Source organism: Scophthalmus maximus, chromosome 12, assembly GCF_022379125.1.
Source record: "Scophthalmus maximus strain ysfricsl-2021 chromosome 12, ASM2237912v1, whole genome shotgun sequence".
Lineage (NCBI taxonomy): Eukaryota > Metazoa > Chordata > Actinopteri > Pleuronectiformes > Scophthalmidae > Scophthalmus > Scophthalmus maximus.
The window spans coordinates 12,043,126-12,068,389 of NC_061526.1; the positions used below are offsets into that span (position 1 = coordinate 12,043,126).

Sequence of the window (25,264 nt, forward strand, 5' to 3'; positions counted from 1 at the left end):
GTGTCAAGTTTATTCATTTTTATTGAGCAATACCGTTCACTTTCATTTCCTCCTTCTCCAGTGTAAATTTTTTTATTCAATAAATTTTCTTTTCAAAAAAAAAAAAAAATCGACATATTGGACATGGTGAGATATCTCTTATGGATTCATGAGTAACATTCACCCAACTAGGGAACCAAATAAAAACGAAGAAAAGGAACACAGCATTAAGATCTGACGGGGGTAAAGGGTGAACTCTACTGTGCCATCGACTGCACCCTTCTGTAAACTGAAGACGTGGATACAGGTGTCCTCTGCATATGTGAACCATACAACTCAAGCAGGTAACGAGACATTCTGCTCATCATCGTGGGTGGATCCTTCACTCTGGTGAGGGTTTCTTGCACAGGGATTGGTCACAGATTATTCTTTTTATTTTTTTCTTCTCCTTTTTTTTTTTTTAAACAAAGTGCTTGATTGACCGCTCGCTTTAACAGAGGAAAGAAAAAAAGTTTGATAAAACTGCAGCTTTCAAAAGGGGGAAGAAAAATTAAGTTATAGTTCCTCAGAGATTATTTAAAAAGGAAAAACAACAGCTCTACACATACAAGCTAAAAATGGTAATGAGAGGCAATGAAAACACATCTGATTAATTAAGGCAGGCTTTGTAAGGCGTTAAAAAAAGTCCATTGCCGCAAGATCTCAGAGGAGTTAGTCCAAAGTGTCTCAGTGTGGCTTTGCGTGAAGACATCATCCTGAGTGCAGTGTGTTGTGTGTATGTTTGCGTGTGTGTGTGTGAACGGGACTCAAAAAGTTGTCCATCTTTACATGTTTTAATGTGCATGTAGGCGTGTGTTGTGTTTTTATTTGCTTTGGGTTTCTCACACTGCTAAGCTGGGTGCTCCTGGGCGTCCTTGTACCAGACGATCCTTTTAGGATCTGGAAAACAAAAAAACAGTGTCACAAGGGGACATTTAAAATGCCAGTAATATACAATGGTGAATTTGTCCGATAAATCGATAAGGGTCGTCTGCCACGCCGGCTCTTCACAATGAGCTGATAACACTTGACTGCCTTTATGTAAACAATCTCACGAATATTCAACTGTAATAGACATGGCAAGAAATGTAATCAAACCAGTACCATGTCAGAGGTACTCTCCTGAGACTTGCCCATTTCAGACCACTTAACTCTTAAAATCAACATACCTTTTTTCTGTCTGTTACACATAGAATTCCATTCTGAGGAGGGGGAAAAAAGACGATCGTTATTATTAGAAAATCCACTGAAAGGCCAATTTTCAAATACAAAAATAGCCTAGCACTGTGTATTTAAAGCTCCTCTTAGTGCTGCTCACCTCTATTGTGATAGTTCAAAGCCTCCACTAGATGGCGACAGCTTAGCAACAGCTTCCCGTTGCTCTCATCCACTCCGGGGCGCGTGTTTGGGTTGACAGAGGTAGTGACTGGAATTGGTGTTTGTTCAGGGGCCTGGGCTGTGACAACTGTGTCAACCTGTAGGTCCTCTGACTGTTTAGCGTCTGTGGGCTGAGGTGCGAGGGCGTTGGCAACGGGGTGAGGGCCGGAGCCCTCTGTGACCGGCCTCGCCTCGCTGATGAAACTGAGGCCCCACTGGTTCTGGAGCAGCACACCGATGAGGGGGCGATCCTCCTCCAGCGCGCCACCTGCTGCGCCCGCTTTCACCTTGGAAGCGTAGCTGACAGCGGGCTGCAGCTTTGCGGGGCTGTCCTGCACTGGGAAGGCAGGCGGGGGTTTGAGCAGTGACAGACTGTCCTCCACCCACCTCTCCTTTTGGTTAACCTTTGGTGGCCGCTCGCTCACTCGGCTGACTCCCTTCTGACTTTCCCTGCGGAGGCTGCGCCCTTTGTGCTGCTGACCCTTCCGCTCTTTTTCCCTGCGGTAGGTGAAGCCGTGTGTGTGAACGGGTCCAATCAGGTCACCCTCGGGTGAAAGCTGTCGGGGCTGCTGGTCACCTCCAGAGATGCAACCACCCCCACCACCTCCGCAGTTTCCTGAGCCGGGGGACAGACGGCGGTTTCGGATGTGCGGCTCGGAGTTAGTGGCTGAAACAAGGACGGCTGGATCGCACAGGGTATCGGACTCACACACAGTGTTGCTGGCTTCCCATGTACCTGGAAGACAGGTGTTGACATGTTGGTCAGATATCTGCTGTTGGCATATGTGGAATATAATAAAAATATATAAGCATCACATAACAGAAACAGTTCTCCGATTAGTCTACCGTGTGAAACAATCACAGGTTAGAAAGATTAACATTTTGGCTCGGGTTAAAGAAACCCATCGCAAATCACGGCCCTGCTCATGTAATAACACTCTGCTCTCAGTTTGTTGTCACAACATGTGATAAGGACACTACGGGTAAACTAACAGGTGTCTCACACTAAATGGAACTTGACTTGTATTAGTCCATAAAGGACATTTGCCCTGCTTCATATAAACACAGACAGGGGGGTGGGTGTCACATTTTCATGAGACTTTACGGTGCCGGATAGCAGAGATCAGGCATCACAGCGGTTATCCACGTTGCTGCCCATTTGTGCAGAAAAGCACAAGGCGACCAGATATTGAATCAAGACTATGGAACATCTCCTAAATAGTTTTCAAATGGTTGCAGCAAGTGTGTGTACTATTGCGATGCTAAAAAAAAAAAAGTTATGCCATCATCTTACATACAATCTTAAACAAATCTCCACCCCACTTAAGACATTTAACGAACCAAAAAAAATACACTACTTCTCAAATTTCTTCTCTTTCCCCATTGTGTCACTGTAGGTGAAACAAAACAAGCGGCATGAATACTGAAGTTCCATGGTTGGGAACATGTCACAATTTCTCACCTGACATTGAGCAGTTGAGCAAATATTCACAATTAAAATGACATCCTGATCCCTATATCAGCAAGCCATATATATATATATATATATATACACATATATATATATATATACAAACATGAGTGTCCGAGATCTTTTGTTGGGTTTTCTCTGGAATATTGTGGGGTCTCGACAGTACACTACCTTGAGATAGTGCATGTGTAAATTGGCACAATACAAATATTTTTTTATTTTTATTATATGCAATACCAGAAATTGTTAGAACAATTGTTGTTAGAACAATTTCTGTGTCATTTGGGCCCTGATGGGAAAACAAAAAAGCTGTAGTATTGGGCGTTAGATCAGAATACGGAGTATGCATTTTTGGAATATACCAGTAAGTACACATATCTGTCTCCATATATTTCCCGTGTTAACAATCTTGAATCAGTTATATAACAATCGGAGTGTCACATAATGCGTCATGAAAGGGGAAGGACGTATTTAATCAATCAACCGTATTCACTGGACAGTTTCACTCAGTTTGGTTTTAATAGCTACTTGAAAGACGAGGGTGAGCCTCCCCACCGGCTGGTTTGTGGGGTCACCGGTGTGTGGGGGGCAACGGCGTCCCCGCTCCTCGGCGCGACGAGTCACACGAGCGGTTGAGGCGGGGCGGCTGGCCAGCTCAACGACACCCGTCGCCACGCAGTGACGGACATTTCGAGAAGCAGACCTCGGCCGCTCACATTTCACGGTCTCCGGAGCGGCGGAGCAACTCAACTGCGTTCTCCCCCGGTCGGCGTGCTCCGGTGTCGGCGCGGCTGGCAGCCGGCGCCGGCGTTAGCAAACTTGAAATTAGCGACGTCATCGCGCGGCGGATTAAACTGGACGGCTCGACGATTCCTCCTGCGGCAGGACGCGAATTCATCGAGTTCCCCGTCACCCCGTCGACGACTGCTGTCGTCGAGGGATATTGCTTCATTTCGACCACATCGAGAAATCCAACGATGCTAGTTAGCACGTTAGCTCGAGTCAAAGTTTCGTAACCCCCCCCCCCCCCCATTCAAAGCGGCGAGCAGCCCTTGCTATCGATATCGCTAGCAAGGGCTGCTAACGCCGTGGCAAGACAACAAATAAAACCGCCTCCAAAAGTGAGGAGTCTCCGTCGAACGTGTCACAAAAGTTGCACAAACTTACCTGTTTTGATATGCATCTCTTTTCGGTAAATGTGTCGCGGGAGCTGAACCGTTTAGTAACTTTTGTTTACGGCGCTGAGATAACGATAACTCGCTGGACGAATCTTGAGCGGCCACCCGGAAGCGACACGAGAATGTGGGTGGAACAGGAAGTCCCTCGCAGATAAGCAGTCCGGCGGGAAACGCGGAGGGAAAGTTGAATATTTAACTTGTATTATAATGATAGCCCACGTGATGGCCACGTGGTAACGGTGATTAATGGAGGTGATAGATTGTCTCTGGTCAAAGGGCAGACGTGTTACGAGTCAGTTATGGTTTTCCTACTTTTATACTGTAAACTGTAACAACCATAGACTATCTTGTTAAACTTTACGCGAAAAACCTGCGGGGTCATTCAGTTGCTATGAAAATGTTGATTTCAGAAAAAAAATGAAACTGTGATATAATATTGAGAAAAAAAAATTGAGAAAAACACATCATTTAGATTTAAACTGGCATTTAACATTGAACCACTTGTCTCTTGGAGCCAATCGTTCAATATGCAATATTGAAAACCACAAACAACCACAAAGCAAACCCCACCCATAGCACAGGTTCCTTACGTCCACCCTCAGATGTCCGCAACCTCCGTACAGGATGAAGCTTCCAAGACTAGAGAGAGATGATGGGCAGCAGAGTGATGTGGGACAATACATACAATCTGGGTCTGTAGCAACTCCATTACACCCAGCGTCAGGTCAGTGTGTGCATCAAGGCAACCAACCCGCCATGAAACAAACCTGGCACAGAAGCTACAAATCAGGCCTCATGCAGACTTACCAAAATTATTTCTTTGATCCCGGGCGAGCCCTCAGTTTGTCACAACTTGGCTCTGGAGTCTGGAGTGGAGACCGCATGAGTTCAAGAGGGAAGAGAGAATTGAATCTTGTTCATATTTTTTTTTCCCACAACCACTCATCCCTGCAATGTCCTTGACTTCACAATGCTGGCTCAGCTGCTCTTCTCTCTACACCTCTATAAATCTTCATTTTCAATTTTGCCCCTTCGCTTGGCTTCATTCCTCTTCCCACGCTCTCCTCTCCTGCGACTGTCCTTTAGGTCCTTGCAATATACTAAATACGACTTCCCTATAGTTTTTCTTTAACATTAAACTGATAAATTGAATGGAGTATTCCTTTAATAAACTCAAATTTAATTCCTCGACTGTTTTCACAGCCCTTTACTGGGCTTGCTAACTTTTAATAATTTTGTTTAGTGAGATTCCTGGGGTCAGGAGGGATAAATGAAAACAAGACAGAAAAGAATACACAGCAACATTTCTAACATGCATCTATAATTATTGCCAGTTTTCTAAAAGAAAAACCCAATCATGCCTAATTTTAAAGGGTCATAAGCCAGAAAGACCCACAGACTTTCCGAACTTTGTTGGATGGATAGAATACTATTATTACGTTAATATTTGAAGCACTAGACTGGTTCCATTTATCTTAACAAAGCCTTTCATTGCACTGAAGATGCTTTTGTTTGTTTATGAGGTTTGCAATTATTACATCTGATTCTTATCAGGAGGTTGAATACACTCATTGTAAGCTGCTAAAATCATGTTAACATTTTGTATCTTTCTTTTTGTTCAGATCATACACGATTACAATTTCCCCAAGATGATATTCACGTAACAGTGCATCACCAAAATAAAAAAATATTTAACTACTCAGTTTTTGGATTTTTTAATTATAACAATCCCAATGTTAAAATAAATACGTCCTCAGCCCCTGACAGCTCAAAGATGAAATGATTCCACAATGGCGCCCTTCTCCGTGTGTGTGCGCATGTGTCTCTTCAGCCTCGTAGACGTAGAGAAGCCCTTCTTACAGAGCAGGCAGCTGTGCGGCTTCTCCCCAGTGTGTGTTCGGGTGTGCATGTTGAGGTCGGACGAGCACCTGAACCTCCTCTCGCAGTAGGAGCAGGGATAAGGCCTTTCTCCCGTGTGGATCCGTTTGTGCAGGAGCAGCTCACCAGACGTGAGGAAGGTCTTTCCGCACTGGGAGCACTGGTGGGGCCGCTCGCCTGTGTGTGTCAGATTGTGCCGCACGAGGGAGGTCGACTTGGCGAAACTCTTCCCACAGCGCGCGCACACAAATGGACGCTCGCCGGTGTGCGTGTTGAGGTGTTCGCTCTGCGCACGCTTGGTCTTAAAGCTCTTGGGGCACTGGGAGCAACTGAAGGGCCTAAAGTTGCTGTGGCTGCGCTGATGTCTGCCCAGCTCTCCGTGTGTGAGGAATGTCTTCTCGCAGGTGACGCAGACGTATGGCCGCTCACCTGTGTGGATTCTCTCGTGGCGTGTGAGGCTGGCCAGCTGGGTGAAGCCCTTCTCACAGTAGGAGCACTGGAAAGGTCGCTGACCATTGTGGGTCAACAGGTGCCTGTTAAGTATCTGAAGCTGCGTGAAGCTCTTCCCACACTCGGCACACGGGTACGGCCGCTCCCTGGTGTGGATCTGCTGGTGCTTATTCAGGAGCCACACATGTGTGAAGCCTTTGCCGCACTCACAGGAAAACGGCCGCTCACCGGTGTGATTCATCTGGTGTCTCTTCAAATCTGACGCTCGGCCATAGATCTTCTCACACTGAGAGCATTTGTACTGACGCCGCACCACATGGCCCTGCCTGTGCCTCAGCCGCTCCAGGATGCTCCTGAAGCTCTCGCCACATTTCTGACATTTGTACTGGCCGCCGCCTTTCTCTGAAGTCTCCTCTGCTACGACAACCTCTGTGGTTAAGTCTAGCGGAGGGTTGCACTTCTGGCCGCAGGCGGTCCGCTCAAAGTGCAGTTTGAGCAGACCCATCTGCGTGAACCGTTTGCCACACTGGGAGCAGAGGAAGGGTCGCTCTCCGGTGTGAATGCGCTGATGTCTGGTCAGATCCCACGAGTTCTTGAACCCCTTCTTGCATTCCCCGCAGGTGTATGGGCGCTCGCCCGTGTGCGTCCGCTGGTGACGAGTCACGTCTGAGGCGCGGGTGAAAGTTTTGCCACATTCCCGGCACATGTGAGGGTCAGGCCTGTCGTGGATGGGGAATGGCTTTGGGAACTCGGGGCACCGGACCCTCTTCCTGGGGGCCTCTGCGGTCTCCGCGGCCTTCTGGAATTTGCTGTAGTTCTCTGGGTGACTGTGCTCGATGTGCTGCAGCAGGTAGGACTCCTGCATGTGGAAGAACGGACACTCGGAGCAGGCAAAGACCTGGGTGGACATCTCCACAGTGGTACCTATATAAAAACAAAACACATACAGTAGGTAGCTGTTAAAGTTCCCCTCAACCATTCGTTGTGTTGTCTCTCGCCACATCATTGGGTTCAGATACTCTGCCTTTACATCTAGGTCTTCCAAATAACCACAATATGTCCAAATTTAAAAGCATGTGTCAACACTAGTTATGTTTCTCAAGATTCCACACAAAAATACCTGCGCGAGGAAAACAACTGAATGTCTTCAGTTGTGTTTTGGCTGGCAGCAACAAAACCTTGCATTTCAGCCCACATCTGGTCAACAGTGGTGCCAATACATCAGTTTTTTTTTTTTTTTTTACCTTGTGCGCCAAGGCGTTCTAGGCTTTTATGGTGTTGCAAGAGAGACCTCAGGTCATCAGGGTTGGAGAGCGCCTGCAGGCAGTCTCTCAGTACGGAGGGGGCAGAGGTCAACCACAAAACTGTCTGTTTACAGACAAAAGAATGACAATGTGACAACACAGAACTAAATAAAGATTATTTCACAAGTGTGATTTAAAAGAACCATGAATCTTTAAAAAGATATCCCCTCGTATTCATTACACTACATCCACCACCATGTCTCGTTCTACTCTCACTGACCAATACTGGATTTCTCAGGTAGACACTGATAATAATAATAAAAATGATCTGATGAAAACTATGTCATGATTAGTATTTTCACGATGATTACTCAGTGCATATATCCAGTAGCTGTCCTGTCTCAGCTGTCATGTCGTTTCCCACCTGACCGAGGTCTGGCACTGGCAGGAGTTTCTCCAGTTTGGAGAGAAACTCCCAAACGAGCAGCTGCATGTCTGTGTCATAGCTGAGGCCGTATTCTGTTGGAAAGACCTCCTGGGAAAAGGACAAAAACAACATTTGCTCAGAAATCCAACTGTGGTGGGGTGAGGACTAACTACAGAAAACAATTGAGTGCACAAGAACAAAACAAAAACAAAAAACAGAAAGCAACCTGTGCGATACTGTTTGTGAAGCAGCCTTGCCTGGTAAAAATGCTCCCGCTCCGCTGGGTCTTTGAGGAGAGTTTGGATGAGCTCCATGAAAATGGCCTCCTCTGCGTCCACCTCTGCATCTCCACTCTGAAATATACCGTCACTGACATTGGGACCATCTCCAAACAATATACACTTATCAATGCTTACATCAGGCCCATGATTTTGTTTAGGTTTTTTTTAAGGAATTGTAATGAGGACATTGTGAACCCACTGCTCCGACTTACCCCTGTGTGTCCTTGTGGGCGGATTCGTTCTAGGTGAGACTCTACACACAACACGTTGGCCGTTTCCTCATTTCTACACAGCTCAAGAATAATCTGAGGAGAGAGAGACGTAGAAGAAAGACAAAGGTGTCCCTTAAGAAACAAAATCAACTGTACCCATGAAGTGAGACGTTCATCGTGGGATCATGAACGCGTGTGGTCGTTTGATCTCGTAAAACAGACCGCTGACTCACCCGCGATCGCAGTCGGAGCAGCAGTTTGCCCCGTTGCTTCGGAGTGAGCAGGTCGGGAACGGTGGCCGTCACCAGTGACACAAACTCCTCCAGCTTTTCGTAATCGAGAACGTCTCGCCGCTGGGCCACCTGCCACATCGCCGCAGAGAGCAGCCGCAGGGGGGGGATCAGCAGCCGCAGCGATGACAGGGGCAGGAATACATCTGCACAGACAAAGACATGGGGGGGTCGGACAGGGTCCTGATGTGCCTTCTGTGAAGACTTATACGACTTCTTGTCATTTGCCAATAATTTTTCTCTCCCTCAAATCTGTGTATGTCTGACAATGTGAACATTTCTTGTTTCATTATGACTTAAAAATGGGGGGGGGGGGGGGGGTAAGAGGTTAAAAGCAGGTGATTCATTGGTCATTCAGTGAACCTCGAATGTTTTGTTGCTCTTTTTCTGATGGTTATGGGAATTTGCATACAACATCAACAAGCACATAACACAACAAATGGAAAGAAGTGCAGGCAACTAGAACAGATGCAGCCTGACTACAACACTGAAAAGACTTGTTGCTTTGGAAACATTAGTGAGGATAATCGGCGACTGTCGTTCTATTCTGCTACAGTTTTCACTTCACTGCACAGACATAGCAAACGTAGTAAATTCCTCTCACGTATCATCAGCTAACAACCAAATCAGAAAAACTCTGCTTGCCTCAACTCATTTAGCTAAGTTAGCTTCTTAGCCCCAAACAGTGTGGGGGTGTGGCATAACGCCAGAGTCGCAAAGGAGCATTTCACATATTGCATTTGCCCAAGAACCAACGTTTCAGTGGAGTAAACGCTGCGCTGTCGTCTCCACGGTTCGCTCGGTCGGCTGAGTTAGCAACAAACTCTGCTGTTAGCCGGAGCTACGAGCTAACGACACGGACTCAAAGCTAGTTCGCCGTCGTCGTCGAAAGAGTCACACCAGAGAGACGGACCTGTGTTTTCCACCTGAGAGCGGCCGTCAGCGGTTTCCATCATCAACACTTATTACATTCACGTCGTACGTCACAAGCCTAACAGCTGTGGGGTCACATTAGTTTGGCGCTTCGCCCACGGCGGAAACGTTCGTAACTTGCTTTCAAAATAAAAGCACGCTAACCAACAATGAAGTATAGCAATGCAAGAGCCCTTAAAGGGATAGTTCAGTGATTTTGAAGTGGGGTTGTATGAGTTACTTATGCATAGTTAAAGTTTCCTCATGGAGATGGTGATCAGCGATGTCATTTTTTTTTTTAGGTAAGCATTTAAAAATGTGGCGAAAAAGACGTTTTTCAGTGGTCCCCTCTGCAACAGTAGAGCTGCGCTTCTTCCACTTCCACTCCTCCAAACTCTGTTAAATGACATCACTGATCTTCATCTCCATAAAGTAACATATCAATAATGCAACTCATTCAACACCACTTCAGAATCACTGAACTATCCGTTTAACTTCTCATAAACACCAGATGACAACATAAATTGTTAAGATTAGTCAGTATTGGCCAAATACAAAGGAAAGTAAGAAGTAACCACTTTCGGGAAAATGGTATGCAGCATGCACAATAAATCTAAGATTATCATTGTACTTCGGTTTAATGTGGTTATAGATATTTGATCTGTGAATACTATAAAACACCAAAACTCAAACCAAATGGGTTCAAACGCTTTATTTGCAGGATTTTCCATGTGCAAAATGTCAAAATCTTAGTGGAACAACAGAAGTCAAACTGAATCTTGATTTTCTCCGGGGCCTTAACTGACACCGGATCATCTGAGGGCTTCTAGTGACAAACACTTTTCAGACTTGAGATTGCTCTTTTTATTTCCAATACATAGTTGTTGATCAGACGTTTTGAAGACATAAATCTAAAAGATATAAAATATGATACAATTATCTTACGTCACCATTACTTCTGTTAACTTCATGAAAAACATTGCACAGCTTCCCTCGTCTGTATTCTATTTAAAGTGATCAAAAACATATTTCAGTGATCTTAGTGGTACATTTTACCAGTCCTGATGAGGGCATTGCCACTTTTCAATCGTACAAATATAAAATAAAATAAATCTCTTTCCCACGGCAACAACATTATGCCACCCAGGAAGGAACAGCAGCTGGCAAAAGAGGGAAGGAGTTCTGTGGCTTCAAATCTTTGATATCAAAGCAGGATGCTCCACATAGAAAACCTGCAGTTTCTTGGTCCAAGGCATGGAACCTGGAGATGTTAGGTCAGATAACGGGATAAAGGTTGGGACCAGCACTCTGTATCTTCAGGCTCCAGAGTCCAGGAGACGAACCTATAACAAAAAAACAACATCACATGATCAAATGTTAAACCCAACTCAGCTTAGGGGAAAATGTCTGGTTAAAGAGTGAGTACAACGTGTCTCCAACTTTTCAGATGTAAGACCGTGTTGCTTTTCCTGTCTGATAAATGATATGATATAAAGCTAAACATGTTTTGGTTATTTGCTCCGACTAATAATCAAGCTTTGTGACGGTGCTTATCTGTCTCAGGCAACTGACGGAGGAAAGATAAATATTGACATTTTGGATATTCAAATCTAAATATTTAGTAGAATGCACCAATCTGACTAAACTCTCAGTAAATATCATGAGCAATTATAATTAACAAAAAATATGAATTAAAGGAAAAAAAGAATGGTTATGCTTTATACCTTATTCTCTGTCTTCCATGAAGTGTGAAGAGGTTAAGTGTGTGAATGAGTGCAACTGGTGACTTGGAGGAGGGTTCAGGTTATATAGTTATAATCCCAACTCAACCTGACAAATTCTTGAGCAGAGGAATTTAGTAAAAAAAAGTGTCTCGACGCGGAAAACTGACAGACACACATCCACTGAGACTGTATGAGTGTATATGTCTATTGGTCAAATCTGTTTTTCACTCCGCCAACTAATATATATATATAATTTGTGTGTGAATTTGTGTGTAAATGTATAGCGTGTCGTGTTTGTGTGTGAGTGAGACATGATGACCTCTGCAGTATATCAGATATTATAACAGACGAGCCCAGACGAGTGGTAAGACTAAACGGATACAAACTATTTTGTCTCCATACATTAGTTTAGACACTTCCGTAGCCGCCCTCTGCTAACCACACACGTCTCCGCTATGCGGTCGCACGCACTCACCTTTCCGTTCTTTACGGCACGATGTAGTACATGACGAGGAAAAACGCAATGTCGAAGAGCACGAAGAGCCAAAAGTCAAACCAGTAGGAGTGTTTCGGCAGAGACACCGCGACTCCGTTAGATTTAACCATGTTAAAGTCTTCCTCCGACTCCGTCGCGGGGGACGCGCCGAGTACCATCTTTTTGGTTCAGCGGCAGTCGCGAGCTCCCCCGGAAGAGAACACACTCGCCAGGCGCTCCTTCAAAATAAAAACCTCCCGGTGCTAGTTTGGAAATTTAAAGTTGATTTAATAACGACAATTTTTTATTTGGCATGTCTTTTCATTGAATGCACGACTCTAATGATGAATTATTTTTCTAATTCGGCATTATAATCAGTCCAATCATATAGGCTATATCACCTTTCCTTGATTAACTTGTGTTTAAACACTAGATTTCAGAAAGACATCACCAGCAGCTTGTTACCTCTGGACTCAGCAGCCTGTCCTAATCTGTCAACACATGACAACGTCCTCTTATTGATACTATTTAGTAGCCTCAATGTGAACTTGCCAATAGTATTGAGCGAGATACATCTGTGAGCATGTCACTCTTATATCTATATGATGAGGAAAAGATGAGAGACAAATAGGATTTTTGTTCATGATAATTTCAAACAAACATTTTGACATCTCAAACTCCAGATTAAGTGCTTTCCATCTAAATTTCTCCATGGACACTCTGGAGTCATATTGTGTCACCAGCATCTGAACTGGACTGCAGTGGGCTGAGAGTGAATATCTGGAGTGTAACACTCACTTTGGCTGAAATGTGCGTCACTTTGGACAAAAGCTGGAGTGTGAATGTAACGTAAATGAATGTAACGTAATGTAAAAATACTGTCACTTGGAGAGTTGTCTTCTGTCTATTTAAATGATGTGATTCAAAGTTGACTGCTAGCCTGTGATAGTGTTTCTGAGTTGTGTTACAGTGTTCTCCTAGCTACAGTTGTGTGCATTTTACTTGCTAGATTTGTGTTGTTTATACCCTTCTTGTATACCAAGTGCTTTTTGATGTCATATGTTGCACAGTTTGAATTCCGAATCTAAAAATGTAAATCCTATCACACAATCCCTATTTATGCAGTGATCAAAGGCACACACACACACACACACACACACACACACACACACACACACACACACACACACACACACAAACGCATCTCAAATGGGAAAGACGAGAGTGCGGCAAGTCGTTTTTGCTCGTGTGACACCAAATACCATTTATTAGGGCTTTACAAAGACTACAAAATCCTCCAGATGAGTTAAATCACTGTCTCTGTCTATTTACATGATATGTTACATACAAATGTACAAAATATAAAACATTTAAGGACAAATGTTTCACCCAAAAAAGAAGAAAAACTTTCTCTCAAACCAGAGTAAATGCTATGGTCTTTAACTGAGATGTAACTGCAAAGTGGAAGTGAGGGGAACATTACCAGTTGATCGTCAGCACTATGGTGTACACTGTTTACGGTGCCCAAGCTCAGATCGCTCGGGAACTAATGGCCTACAACAGAAGTGTAGAGTAGCCGAGGGGGTTTAATGTGGGATATCTACGCTCAGGGCTTGATACATGGGTGTAAGTCAGGTCAAGGAGCAACCTGTTACCGTGGCGACTGCTCCCTTAGCATGCAACCGCACACCCTTGGGGACACAAGGGTTGGTGAAGTTGGCCGGGTACGAGTGCGGACCATCAGAGGCTTGGCTGTGGAGACACGTGAAGCTGAACACAGGTAGGATTGTTTGATAGGATTGTCCTGAGGTTGTGACAATGCGACTTGATTGGTCTCCGATGGGCTTCGACTGACTAGTAGCACCTGGTGGTTTGTTGGTGAGTGTATACAGTACAGTGTCAGGTCAGCTTCGGTGTCTCGGACAGCTGGCAAGCGTAACGTGGCGGTGAGCTTGGGTTAAAATGTCCACGGGGGAAGTGCTTCTAAGAAACAAAAGGCATTCCTAAAGACAGAGAGGTGCCGGAGAATATTATCGCAGGATGGGGGGGGGGGGGGGGGGAAGTGCCGATTTTTTTTGTTCTCAGTCTGTGATGTCAGTGAGGTAACAAACAGTTTTCTTACTGTACACCGTATTACCCCTGCGCGGGCAAGACATCCAATCACCACAAGACACAAACCTGTTTCTGACAGCGTGTTGAGTTTTTGCATTTCTTTTTTTTTTCCTGTTTTTTAAACATTTTTTAAGTACAATAATTTACTCAGCGGATTAAGCGTATTGTAACATCGACCGGGCAGAATGCATTTTTTGATTCACTGTGCAAGACTTAAGTATTTACAACCCGCCCCGACCTCAAAGTGTGCAAAACCAACCCACTCGTTGAACAAAGAGAGGACAATCGAAATTCAAAATGGCTTCCGTCCAATGCACGCATACATAAAGGTAAAGGTCTCTTCGTCAATGCATCCCCCTTGAAAAAGCTTCAAAACATGCTCGTAAGGGCTACAAAACCCCAAAACAGTTTGGTTGTGCTCCTTTCTGTTCAAGTGAACCCAGCTCAACTGGGCGCAAAACAACTAAAAAATACCCTATCCCTTTAAAAAAAAAATTTTTTTTACAATATTGGTCAGTTTTAAATTCAAATACAGCAACAATTCTTTTAAACTTCCACTGTCAGAAACAAGAAGGGGCGGTTTGGAGGGAGAGGGATTGACCACAAACTGAAGAGGCTCTTTCCAACTACAAGCAGCATCTTTCATGTAGGAGGAAGCAGATCATCATCATCATCATCCAACTTTTTCTCACTATAGCCAGTGGGAGGAGGAGATGCCTCCCAAACATTTGCACATTTAAGGCAGTGAGAAAGCACCAGTTCATTGTTCCCCTATTCAGCACCCGGGCTGAACTTTTGAATTTCCATTTTTAACAATACTTCTGATTCTTTTCTTCTTCTTTTTTTGGTACCATTTAGCCCAGATGACGTCTCTCAAATGAGAAATTTCAAAGCTGTCGGCTTGCATCATTCTATATTCAGTATCACTGATATTTTGTTGACTGACAAACAGTGTGTTGGAGTGATAAAATAAGCTGGTCTAGTTTTCCTGATGCTGTCTGAATGAACCCCGTTGTTGCAGCCAAATCCACCAGCTCGGCTGTCCACGCAGGTTGCCACAGGTATTCAGCTATTTGCAACTGACCATTTGCCAAGCCCCACCCCCTTCGTTACTGTTACTACTATGTCTGTCAAGCTTTTCATTTATGCACCTCTTCAGTTTACAATAATAACAGTAGTATGTTTAACTCTTGTAAATCTTAGCGTTACCATCAGGAGTTGGTTGAAAACACTGTCTCTGACTTGTTCATCTTTCTAGCTGGTTCTTTCTAATTGGTTTTTAAAAACGAAAGTCTTGGATGAGTGGATTTATATGTCTAAAACTTTTTAGACAGATTTTAACAAATCTAAAATCATGCCGCTAAATTTAGCGCAGTTACAGTAATCACGCCAGTTGCTCTGTTCCTTACAGTTTTGGAAAATGACAGCGCGATAAAACGTTGTCAAAGCTGAGCGTCGGACAGGCGGACAAATCCAAAGCTTGACAGACGTGATTGGACAATCGTTGTACGGGGGGAGGGGTTTAGTGAATGATCAACTGATACAGTTGCGTGTTGACCCAACATGCTTCAGATGCGAGGAAAGGCCAAAAAACACTTCATCTAAGTCTACAGCCATGGTCAGCTCTGCATTCTGTGTGTTTGTGTGTGAGTGCGTGAGTGTGTGTGAGTGTGCATTTGGCAGTAAATCAAAGAGAAACATTGGCACTTCACCATCTTTTTCTTCACAGTAGCAATGTGGCTGGATGACACAGACAATGCGCTTTCGTTGTGCTTGTTGCCATGCAGGCCAGTGAGGAGCGGCTTGGCAGTGCCTGACACTGGTGAGGTTCAGGGCAGGAAGCCAGCACCACCTAAACTGACCACTGAGCTGTGTGTGTGTATGTATGTGTGTATGTGTGTGTGTGTGTGTGTGTGTGTGTGTGTGTGTGTGCGTGTGTGCGTGTGTGTTTGTGTGCGTGTGTGTGCGTGTGTGTGCGTGCGTGCCAGGATGTTATGACAATGTTAGTGTTGTGACTCTAATTGGGGTGTGGAGCCTCACATCGTCATTGCCTGCACAATATTTTATGTTTAGAAAAAGTCCAGACACAAGAAAGGTGATACACAAAAAAAAACGTGTCCTTTAGCCCTAAACCTGATTCTAAAACAGTAACTTGTGAAGAACCAGTTGAGCTGTCTTTTTTGACTTTAGCTGACATGATCGAAACACCGAATCAATCGGATTCGATAATCGATGCGATGAACCCAATTTGGACGCAAAGATCAACAATCAGTGGTTTCATGGCCACGGTTTTTAACAGCTGAGAGCCTACCACATCGCCACCAGGGGGCATTGCATCACCCCCAAAAAACACTTTCCAGTGTTGTCCTCCGCCCTGCCTCCTTCAGGTCGCACATCAAGTACCTCACAGGTGGTCGAGGTACTGTGCCTTGCTCAAGGACACTTTGGCGGGCTGGATTACTGGTCAAAGTAGGACTTGAACTGATTAAAACCTCTGATTAAAGGAAAGTCTCCCACTGCTGCCTGTGTGTAAGTGCATTTATATGTGTATGTTTGTGTGTGTGTGTGTGTGAGAAGCACCTCTGTAAACAAGGAAAGACGTAAAAAAAGAGAAAACATGCCCTCACCCTTGTAAACATCTGAAGATATAACTTGGTTTTAAATAATACGTCGCGTCCACCTCTTGGCTTTCTCTCATTTCTCTGACACCCTGGAGTTTTGACACCCAAAGTTCAATTGATGGAGTATACTGTGGCTCATCATGGCTGAGCACAAATGTTTTACTCCACGAAGGTCTACTTCGGAGGAACATCCCGCCTGCACATATATGAAAAGTTGTATTTGTAAAATGTTATACATCCATTAAAAATGACATGCCAACGTCACTATTTGATGTCAGCAAAATGGAAATGATCCAACCTGTATGATTGTTTTACATTTTACTCAGGTCGGCGGCTGCTCTTTAAAACATAGAATAATTTGATTTAATATTGCACCATCATCATGTAGAAAATATGTGTTTACTTTGAAATGTTGAATATACCATTTTTGGATAATAAAACTTTTCATATATCATACATCTGTGCACTGCAGGGGTCAGGTCTGACAGTGATGGAGGTTCAAATGTTCCCGCGTTCAAGGGGTCCGAGGGCGCTGCGTGTCCCGGCGCAGCTCGCGCTCTCATAGTGCCGACTCCAAAGAGGAGTCCAGCTGGTCGTCATGGTGACTGGTGCTGTCGCTGTCACAGCTCTGCGTGCTGGAGTAGTTAGCTGCCTCCTGCAGCCGTAGCAGCATATTCATCTGCAAACACAACACAACAGACAGCTTGATAAGGAGACATTTAGCATGAAAACATCAGATGCACAGACACAGTAGTATACACAGACATAGTAAAGTGTTACCCCACTAGCCTACACTCACCAATTTGCATTCATAAGCAGGGAAAATATTAGAAACATCATCACTGACTTTTGTGACAGTCTCAACAAACACCGAATGTGTTTTATTTTCCCATTTCTGGTGACATGCTGATGCTCAGCTTTCCAAGTGTGAGGAAGTGCTACATCTAAGATGCCAGTATACTTATTACACCTACTAAATACACAACAATATCATGACTCACCAACTATTGTCTTGTTGAATTTTGTTTTTGTGAGCTTGCAGTAAATCAGCCACAATAAAACAGCAGAACCTTTCACCCCTGTAACAGAACTAATGGTCTGAATAATGCAGCAGCGCTGACTCTGGCGCATTGTGCACGCGCGCACACACACACACGCACACACACAACACACACACACACACACATGTGTGTGTGTGTGTTGTGTGTGTCTTTCTGTGTGTATGAGGTTGCAGGAGTCTATACCACTGAGCGACTTAACCAGCTTCTTTATTTAATGTGTTTCTTACTTTGCAAAAGCCAAGGTGACATGACATATTTCAACGGAAACCAGCAACCTTGAATTGACTAACTGCATGCGTTTTATGTCTCCCTCACCAGTGGGTCTCCCTCGGTGTCACTCTGAGACACTTGCTTGGAGGAGGCTCCCTCCTTGGACGAGCTGTAGCCGTCATATCCCACATCCTCTGGCCTCAGCTGGAGCAGCGACTGGCCTTCCTGCTGCAGCGAGGCAGCGTTCCATGGATACGTGTCATTCACCCACTTGGATGGATCCTCCCATGCTGCTCTTTTGCCGTAAAGCTGCAGAGTGGTCAAAATTGGAGAGGAGGTGTAGTTGAAGGTGAGTAAGGAAATACAAAACAACTTTTGTGACCTCCGGCCCAACATAAGAGCTTGTTTTTTCAATGGCGCAAAGATTCTGTTTTTCCTCATTAAAGACAGTTTTCTGAATCTCACACAATGAACAGCACAAAGTGCAGGGACAATAGATAATCAATTTCAAGGATTATAGGACATACCTGAAGCCCTTCCCTGACAGCTTCCAGCAGGTAGGGCACCAGAGAGTAGTTCCACAAGTCAGTGAACCAAACCCGAGAGCCTTCTACATCCATGGGACAGGAGAGGAAGAGACGGGGGCCTGCGGGGACAAATGAGCCCAGATGATGAGCAGCATGCATGGTCATTTGAGCGATTAATCAGTTTTGATCAATAATAATCAAACACTAGCACTGGTCAAACAAGAGGGAGAAAGTGTGTGTGTGTTTGAACTGACCTATGGTGACATCGGAGGAGCTGTGTGCCTCCAGGAAGCCGTTGAGATGCTGCCAGGTCTTGGGGATCCAGTCGATGATCTTAATCAAGTCATTGCTGCGCATGTTTTTGTGGATCTCCGTCTCAATCAGCTTTCGGCGCAGGAAGCGGCCCAGGAACCCCTTGATGGGCTCGGTGTGGTTGGTGCACAGCACCCACCTACGACAGGAGAGATTACCAACGGTGAAACGAAAGCGGCGGGGCTGATATAATAAATGGCTGCAACATTAGACCAGATGTCTCATCAAAGCAGCATATTATCGATGATGTTTCCTCATTAATCAGTATAAAAAAGTTTTGTACATATTTCCCTTTACTACAATAAATTCACATTTCATTAATGTTTGCCTCATGATAGGCTCTCCCTAATGACTTCATGTTTGCCAAATCATCAGCTAGTCAAACATGCCAACCAGAGGAGATCCAACACTGAGAACATGCACTACAGTCTTTCCATTTTCATTTAACATTTAACGTCCAATTATCTAAGAGATGTAATTACAGCACTCCCCGAGAAAAATGGCCTTTAGTTCAAATGCTGTGGGAACTGACATGCTGCTAGGAGATTGAAATCAGACACAGTGTCTGAGGGGTGAGATGATAGCATATCGAGTAAACCCGATCACTTTGTGGAAGCAATAAACCCACTATTTATATATTACAACATGATCAGTATTTTAACCTCAGCATAAACCACCGATTCCACTTAACACCAAGTCAAAGTTGTGGATAAGGTGCCGTCACAAACCTGAAGTTGTGGTGTAGCTCGAGGTTAGGAGAAGAGGAAACTCCCTGGTTCATGGTCCCAATAACATACGGGCTATAGGAGACAAGGAGAAGCAAAAACAAATGCTCACTCACAGTGGCGGTCAGAACTGCCGCATTGTGTCACCGCTACAGTAGGTTAGTGATGTCGGGCAACAGCGTGGCTTCGCCGTGAATCACTGCCTGTGTTCTCACAGCAGCATAGCCCTCATTAATAAACACAGCAAACGTCCAAATGTACAAGCAGAGAATTGTCTCTCCCGGGCACTACTGGCTAGAAAAGACGGGGAGAGATCTGACTCACCATTTGTGATACTTGCAGTTGAGGAAACCGTTGAATATGTCACTGAGGGAGCCGATGTGGTGGAGGTTGTCCAGGATGACCACAGTGGGGAGCTCTGTGTCCGTCTCCTCGGAGTTGCACTGCTCGGCCAGGTTGGACAGGTACTGACGCAGATCCTGGGTGATGGAGGCATTGACACTTTTTAATGTTCACACACTAACTCTAAATTGCGTCTACCTATTTATCTATGTTAAACTCTGGTTATTTAAATGTGAGCTAAAAACAAGTGGAGGGATTAATTGACATTTACTCCAAATCACATTCCTCAAGTTGATATTTAGCTCAAGTAGTAAAACCACAACTTTGATAACAGCCAATATTTGACATTTACTGCTTCAACTCCTCAACTCAAGCTTTTGTCCCTCTGGACAAACTGTGACTAAAGAAAACTAATAATTACATCGTCTCTGCTGTTAATGTTACAAAAAACGGCTATTGATGATTAATCTCACATTCTGAGGCACATTATTTGAATGCTAGTGTTTTTTTCCTTCTGCCCCAGGCTCTTTAAAAACACCAGAGAACTATGTCAGGTCTTTAAAGTCCCTGAGAATCAAAGCACAAAAGATTTTATTCTGGAGCATTTGATGATCAGACCAAGACATCTAAGCTAGAGGAAGCAGAGACCAATTTTTCACACAACACTGTCGCAATGCAACGCTCCAATGCACCGAGAATCCCAAGTCCTTAACAACAGCAAACGACCTCTGTGTTGTTTCTACCTTGCTGGAGTTCTGGTCCACGTTGAAGCTGGCCACGTTGTGCTCAGTCACCTCAAGTCCCATCTGGGAAATGATGTACTCGGCCAGCTTGGCAGCCAGGAAGGATTTGCCGGTGCCACTGGGTCCTGAGAGGATGATACGACGGTGCTCCATCAACAGGTTGAGGTACCGCTGGATGATGGGCTTCGGGATGAGTGTGTCGAACACCAGACTGTCTATGCTGTTCTCCTTCACTCCTAGGGAGAGGAAGGAAGCAGAAGAAGAAAAGAGTGAAAATCAATGTCGTAATGTCTTATACAATGTTGTTGAATAAGGTTTGTTTCCAGGTTGTGAACGCATTCAATAAATACTTCATCACACATTTCTCCACTAACAAACAGTTTCCTTGTGAATGTGAACCTGGACTCATCATCCGCTGTGATCCCGGAATAGAAACTCCTCGCTTTGTACCTTTGAGGTTGACCTTGATGATGTTGTTGTCGCCCACCAGGTAGCCGCAGGGCAGCAGCTCTGGCACTTCGGAGGCGTGGGCACGAACCACCCCGCCCATCCTGTAGCAGACGATGCTGTCTGAGTTGAGACCCAGGCTGGTCAGGGGGTCCACCCGAAACACATACTCCTGCAGAGAGGGAGCGGAAAACATGAAGAGCTGCAACATTGATCGTGCTTAAAAATATGTTGTGACTCCATCTTGTTGTCGAACAAGATTTACAGTTACTGATCATATTGACTGTGGGATCTGGTTTTGTCTGTCTGTGATTCTTACAAAATAAGTCAGACATAACTTCAGTTGGAGGAGGGATGCATCTTTGCACCATTAGAGTGAGAAGGACATCCTATCAGTCTCATCGTACAAGTAAAAAAATTTGGTTCTTTGACCTTCAACTCCAGGCACTCAAGTGAATAGTTAGGAATGAAATTTGCTGTACTGATATCAAATGCAATGCATTCATTGCTCTCTCTTTTTCAAGTAGTGTCAGCTCAAAAAGAGGTTGTCAGTGAATGAGCCCTAATTATTGTTAAACGCCCTTTTAGAAGAAGCATCTGACAAATCATCTTCACCACATGAACAAATATCACTCAATAAGACCAGAGGCAGATACGATTTTAATTGCTATGTAGTTATTTAATGCTACATTATGCATGCTGGTTCGCTGATATTAATAAAATGGAACGATCATCATTTAAGCTATTAAAAATGCCCGTGCCTCTACTACTACGAGTCATAATGTCTGCTGTGAAAAAACCTACCACCTGCCTCAAACGACAGACCTGTAACTACGAGCAAAGACCTTTATCGTTTACCTTGAAGAGGCGTCGTATCACCCCGTCCAGGACGTCCCACTTGGTTTTCCCACTCACACCTATCGACCCAATCAGGTACTCCTGGGTTTGTGTACCCTGAGGAGTTGTCAAATTCGTGAAAAAAAAACACAGGAGTCGGGTATGAATACGGTGGTTTGAGATGGAAAAAAGGGTAAAATAATGTGGAATCTCCGTCCACTGACCTTAGTGGTATATGGCCCGCTGCTGATGGTCACCACTATCCGCACACTCCGGCCCTCTTTGCGCAGATTGCCCTCGTAGCTGTCATCTAGCAGAATATCTGAAAGTAAAAACTTTCTGTCAGGAAAGACAAGCAACTTTGATCTGTTAAAGCCTTGATTCATTATAGGCAAAGTCTCATTCTGCCTGCCAACAAATTATCGGCGGGAATGGACAAACAGACCACGAAGTAAAAACAACGAAACAACAGTTAATGGGTTTCTTTCATGTGATAATTACTTTAACATCTAATCAGTGCTCTCACACAGTTGATTTTCGAATGAGTGTGCTGAATGATAATGCAAGAACAGCTGTGTGTTACCAAATGAAAAAGAGTTCAGGGAGCGACAAAGAAGTCCTTTCATAGGAAGAGGTTTATCTGAGGTATTTGATGAAGCGCTGAAAGTTCAGGCAGCCCCAAAGGATTTGACTAGGTATGTTATCATGAACAGGAAACCAAGTTTGGTAACCACTGAATGGAAATCCTTAGCTGCTAAATGCTCTGTTTTATTCACCAGTGAGTTGCTATCTTTGTCTGTCTGCTTTTTGGAGCTGGGCCATTTCCAAGATCCTGCCCTGCACCGTCAATATCCTGATTTCTAACTGCAATATTGTCTGATAAAAAAATCATTATAAGTTAAAGATAACAGCGGCTTTGACAACTACACTGCTTTCATTTAGCCACTTGTTAGCAGCTGCGTTTTTGATATGTAAAAGCTTTAAAAAAAAAAAAGATTTATTTAATGTTGTACAATCAAATGTGACATTGTCTTCAGCTTGTGTTAATCACCTTATTTCAGGCATTTATGTATCCTAGTTTCTACATTTGGAAAGTTTGACTCATTTGCTAGTTGTCCACCACCTTTGACCTTTGACGACAATCACACCGCTAACAACTTGAACCATAAATCTGTCTTCATCCTTGCTATTTTTCCCAGGCTCCATTTTGTCGAGGGGAGTGGGTACTCTGTATTCAGCTGGCTTCCTTTAGCCGAGGGCTCTGTGTTGGGGTGATAACGGCCCGCTGGCCTACTCGTCTTCCCACGCGCCACTGCTCTTGGCTCATCCCTCCATCAATTAACGAGGGCCCGAGTCCTCGGAGAGCGCTGTGCCGTCTATGTTAATTATTGGACCAGTGAGAGGAACAAAACTCTTTCACTTCTCAAACGGAGCAGGCCTGCAGAGATTTTCCACATGTTCATGTGTGTGTGTGTGTGTGTGTGTGCAACAGGCTCCTGCTGGGTTGTGAGCCCCTCGCAGATGAGAGAGGAGCCGTTTCATCATTTCGTGCAGCTCCTCCGGATCATTTCTCTGTGCAAACACAATTCTCTCACATTTACTGAGGCCTGTACGAAGACAGCTAATCCAACTTGATGCCGCGTATAAAAAAAAAAAGAATTCTGCCCTGAGAGTTGCGGCAGACTATGAACAGTGTCCTACGGCTTAACTAAACAGAAGTGCATAGCACATACAGTGCCATGGTTGGAGGTTTAATTCCTGATGATCTGGATACACCTTTTTGAAAGAAAAAAGAAACGCAAAAAATATATTTCTGTGCAGTTATTAAACAGCTTTACTCAGTCCCGATCGGCTGGTCAAGATGTTTTACTTTAGTTTGTCGAGACTTCGAATTCATTTCACTGACTTCCACCACTCTCGCACTTACTGTGGTCACCTCTCGGAGCAAAGTGCAGCCTGTGAACACTGATTCACACGGACACTTCAGATTTAATGCACTGCAGACACCAGCGCTGACACTGAACTGACCTGACATGATGGTGTCAGTGATGTTGAGGTTGTTGAGCGACAGCCCCAAGGACTGACGGGACGAGGACGAGGAGGTGCTGGAGGTCTCGGACGGCGGCCGGGCAGTTTTGACGGGCGTGGCTGTGGGTGTTGCGTTGCCGCTGGACTTGAGGCGATCGTTTTCTGCCTTCAGGATCTCAATCTCATTCTGGTCATTGAGGAAAGAAAGACGATTTGACAAAATCTCACAGAGAGTGAATTCAAACAGAGTAACAGGCTGCTCACACTCAGACAGGCCGCCGTTGTTATTCCGAATCAGTATTGTTGGAATTATGGGCAGCAAGCAGCTTTTCTGATCTTCAAGGCTCTCTTTGTACTGGAGGTTAAGTCTTAGATAAGGAGCCTTACATGATCCCTACATCTGAGGAGAGACTATAGGCTCCTACAGACGAGCCAATCCACATCCACAAAGATCCACTTTAACAAACACTTTCATGGTGATGTTCTTTGAACGTGTGCTTCTTTTAAGAATATGAAATGATACAGCATCTCTGCAGATTTCCCTGTGCATTGTGGGTGGTTTTTATTGCACTTGCATCAATATGAATGAAATAAATAAGCCAAATACATTTTTTCTTGCAACTAGAAAGCCTCATTTTACACATTTTTATTCAGCTTCATGTACAGTTAAACAGTTTCATTGTACGTTTATGAAGTGTGTTTACCTTGACAGTGCATTTAAATCTGAGACTGTCTAGCCTGTTATTTAGTGGAGCTTATAAAACTCAGTGCATAATGTGATCACTGGAAAGCTAATCACCAAGCTACAGAATCCCATTTTCCCCCCAATTCCATATTTCATATTACCGCATCATATCCAGTATTACTCTTTGAAAAGTTTGCAGACTTTTAGGCTTCGCGGAGTAGTTCATCATTTTTGGAAATTACACTTTGCTTTATTGCTGAGAGTTTGATTGATACCATAACATACAAACTAAAAACAGTGGGAAACCACCTAAATGTAACAACATCAACCGACTTCAACCTTGGAAACTCAATAATTAAAATGTTACAGCTCGATTTTAATAAACAATTCAGGGGATTAAATGACAAATTGTTGTTTACCCTTCAGGTTTTTGTATGATTAAAAAAAACAGGTAGAAATTATGCCAAGTTCTTCCGGGGTGACTGGGAACATAGCAGCATCAGTGTTAGGTTTACTGTAGATACGGTCAAATTGACTTTTTGTGTGTTTGTGTGTGTGTGTTACATCAGCTAGTTTGCCGTCAGCCCTCTCGTTGCCCTGCCGGTGCCCTGTCACTATAACCCGCTTGATAACTTCCTAACTGATAGCTGTCATGCTTCAGTGCCTCGGGGGAGAAT

The 25,264-nt window shown here is 44.3% G+C and overlaps 3 protein-coding genes and 2 long non-coding RNA genes across 12 annotated transcripts in view; 1 reads left to right on the top strand and 4 right to left on the bottom strand.

Annotated features, from left to right (window-relative positions):
- Window positions 1-3: 3 nt before the first annotated feature.
- Window positions 4-4,188, bottom strand: si:ch211-214j24.10 (uncharacterized protein LOC558894 homolog). The gene is made up of 4 exons (XM_035646021.2): window positions 4,034-4,188; window positions 1,337-2,131; window positions 1,188-1,220; window positions 4-918 (listed from the first exon to the last, which is right to left on the bottom strand). Exons 1-4 carry the CDS (start codon window positions 4,047-4,049, stop codon window positions 869-871), a joined length of 894 nt encoding a protein of 297 aa, XP_035501914.1. The 5' UTR covers window positions 4,050-4,188; the 3' UTR covers window positions 4-868.
- Window positions 4,189-5,191: 1,003 nt separating this feature from the next.
- LOC118317331 (zinc finger protein ZFP2-like) lies at window positions 5,192-9,870 on the bottom strand. 2 transcript variants are annotated; one of them, XM_035645937.2, is made up of 7 exons: window positions 9,740-9,870; window positions 8,770-8,972; window positions 8,537-8,629; window positions 8,301-8,396; window positions 8,041-8,151; window positions 7,617-7,740; window positions 5,192-7,296 (listed from the first exon to the last, which is right to left on the bottom strand). In XM_035645937.2, exons 1-7 carry the CDS (start codon window positions 9,780-9,782, stop codon window positions 5,813-5,815), a joined length of 2,154 nt encoding a protein of 717 aa, XP_035501830.2. In that variant the 5' UTR covers window positions 9,783-9,870; the 3' UTR covers window positions 5,192-5,812. The 2 variants fall into 2 exon arrangements, with proteins under 2 accessions (XP_035501830.2, XP_035501839.2); XM_035645946.2 differs by lacking the exon at window positions 9,740-9,870 and adding an exon at window positions 9,583-9,705.
- Window positions 9,871-10,435: 565 nt separating this feature from the next.
- Window positions 10,436-12,486, bottom strand: LOC118317388. Its single transcript, XR_004795409.2, has 2 exons — window positions 11,938-12,486; window positions 10,436-11,081 (listed from the first exon to the last, which is right to left on the bottom strand). It is a non-coding gene; the product is annotated as an uncharacterized LOC118317388 (long non-coding RNA).
- A 1,092-nt stretch (window positions 12,487-13,578) lies between these two features.
- Window positions 13,579-22,362, top strand: LOC118288137. Its single transcript, XR_004785804.2, has 3 exons — window positions 13,579-13,717; window positions 18,050-18,290; window positions 21,081-22,362. It is a non-coding gene; the product is annotated as an uncharacterized LOC118288137 (long non-coding RNA).
- Window positions 14,162-25,264, bottom strand: part of nav3 (neuron navigator 3) — a 172,944-nt gene continuing 161,841 nt past the window's right edge. For all 7 annotated transcript variants that reach the window (XM_035613926.2, XM_035613909.2, XM_035613919.2 and 4 more), the window contains 11 exons: window positions 23,903-24,089; window positions 22,099-22,196; window positions 21,896-21,991; window positions 21,041-21,209; window positions 20,591-20,826; window positions 19,830-19,984; window positions 19,509-19,580; window positions 18,723-18,919; window positions 18,469-18,587; window positions 18,047-18,250; window positions 14,162-17,349 (listed from right to left, as the gene is read on the bottom strand). In XM_035613926.2, the coding sequence (XP_035469819.2) occupies window positions 17,230-17,349; window positions 18,047-18,250; window positions 18,469-18,587; window positions 18,723-18,919; window positions 19,509-19,580; window positions 19,830-19,984; window positions 20,591-20,826; window positions 21,041-21,209; window positions 21,896-21,991; window positions 22,099-22,196; window positions 23,903-24,089 (1,653 nt within the window). In that variant the 3' untranslated portion in view covers window positions 14,162-17,229. The remainder of the gene's footprint in view (window positions 17,350-18,046; window positions 18,251-18,468; window positions 18,588-18,722; window positions 18,920-19,508; window positions 19,581-19,829; window positions 19,985-20,590; window positions 20,827-21,040; window positions 21,210-21,895; window positions 21,992-22,098; window positions 22,197-23,902; window positions 24,090-25,264) is intronic.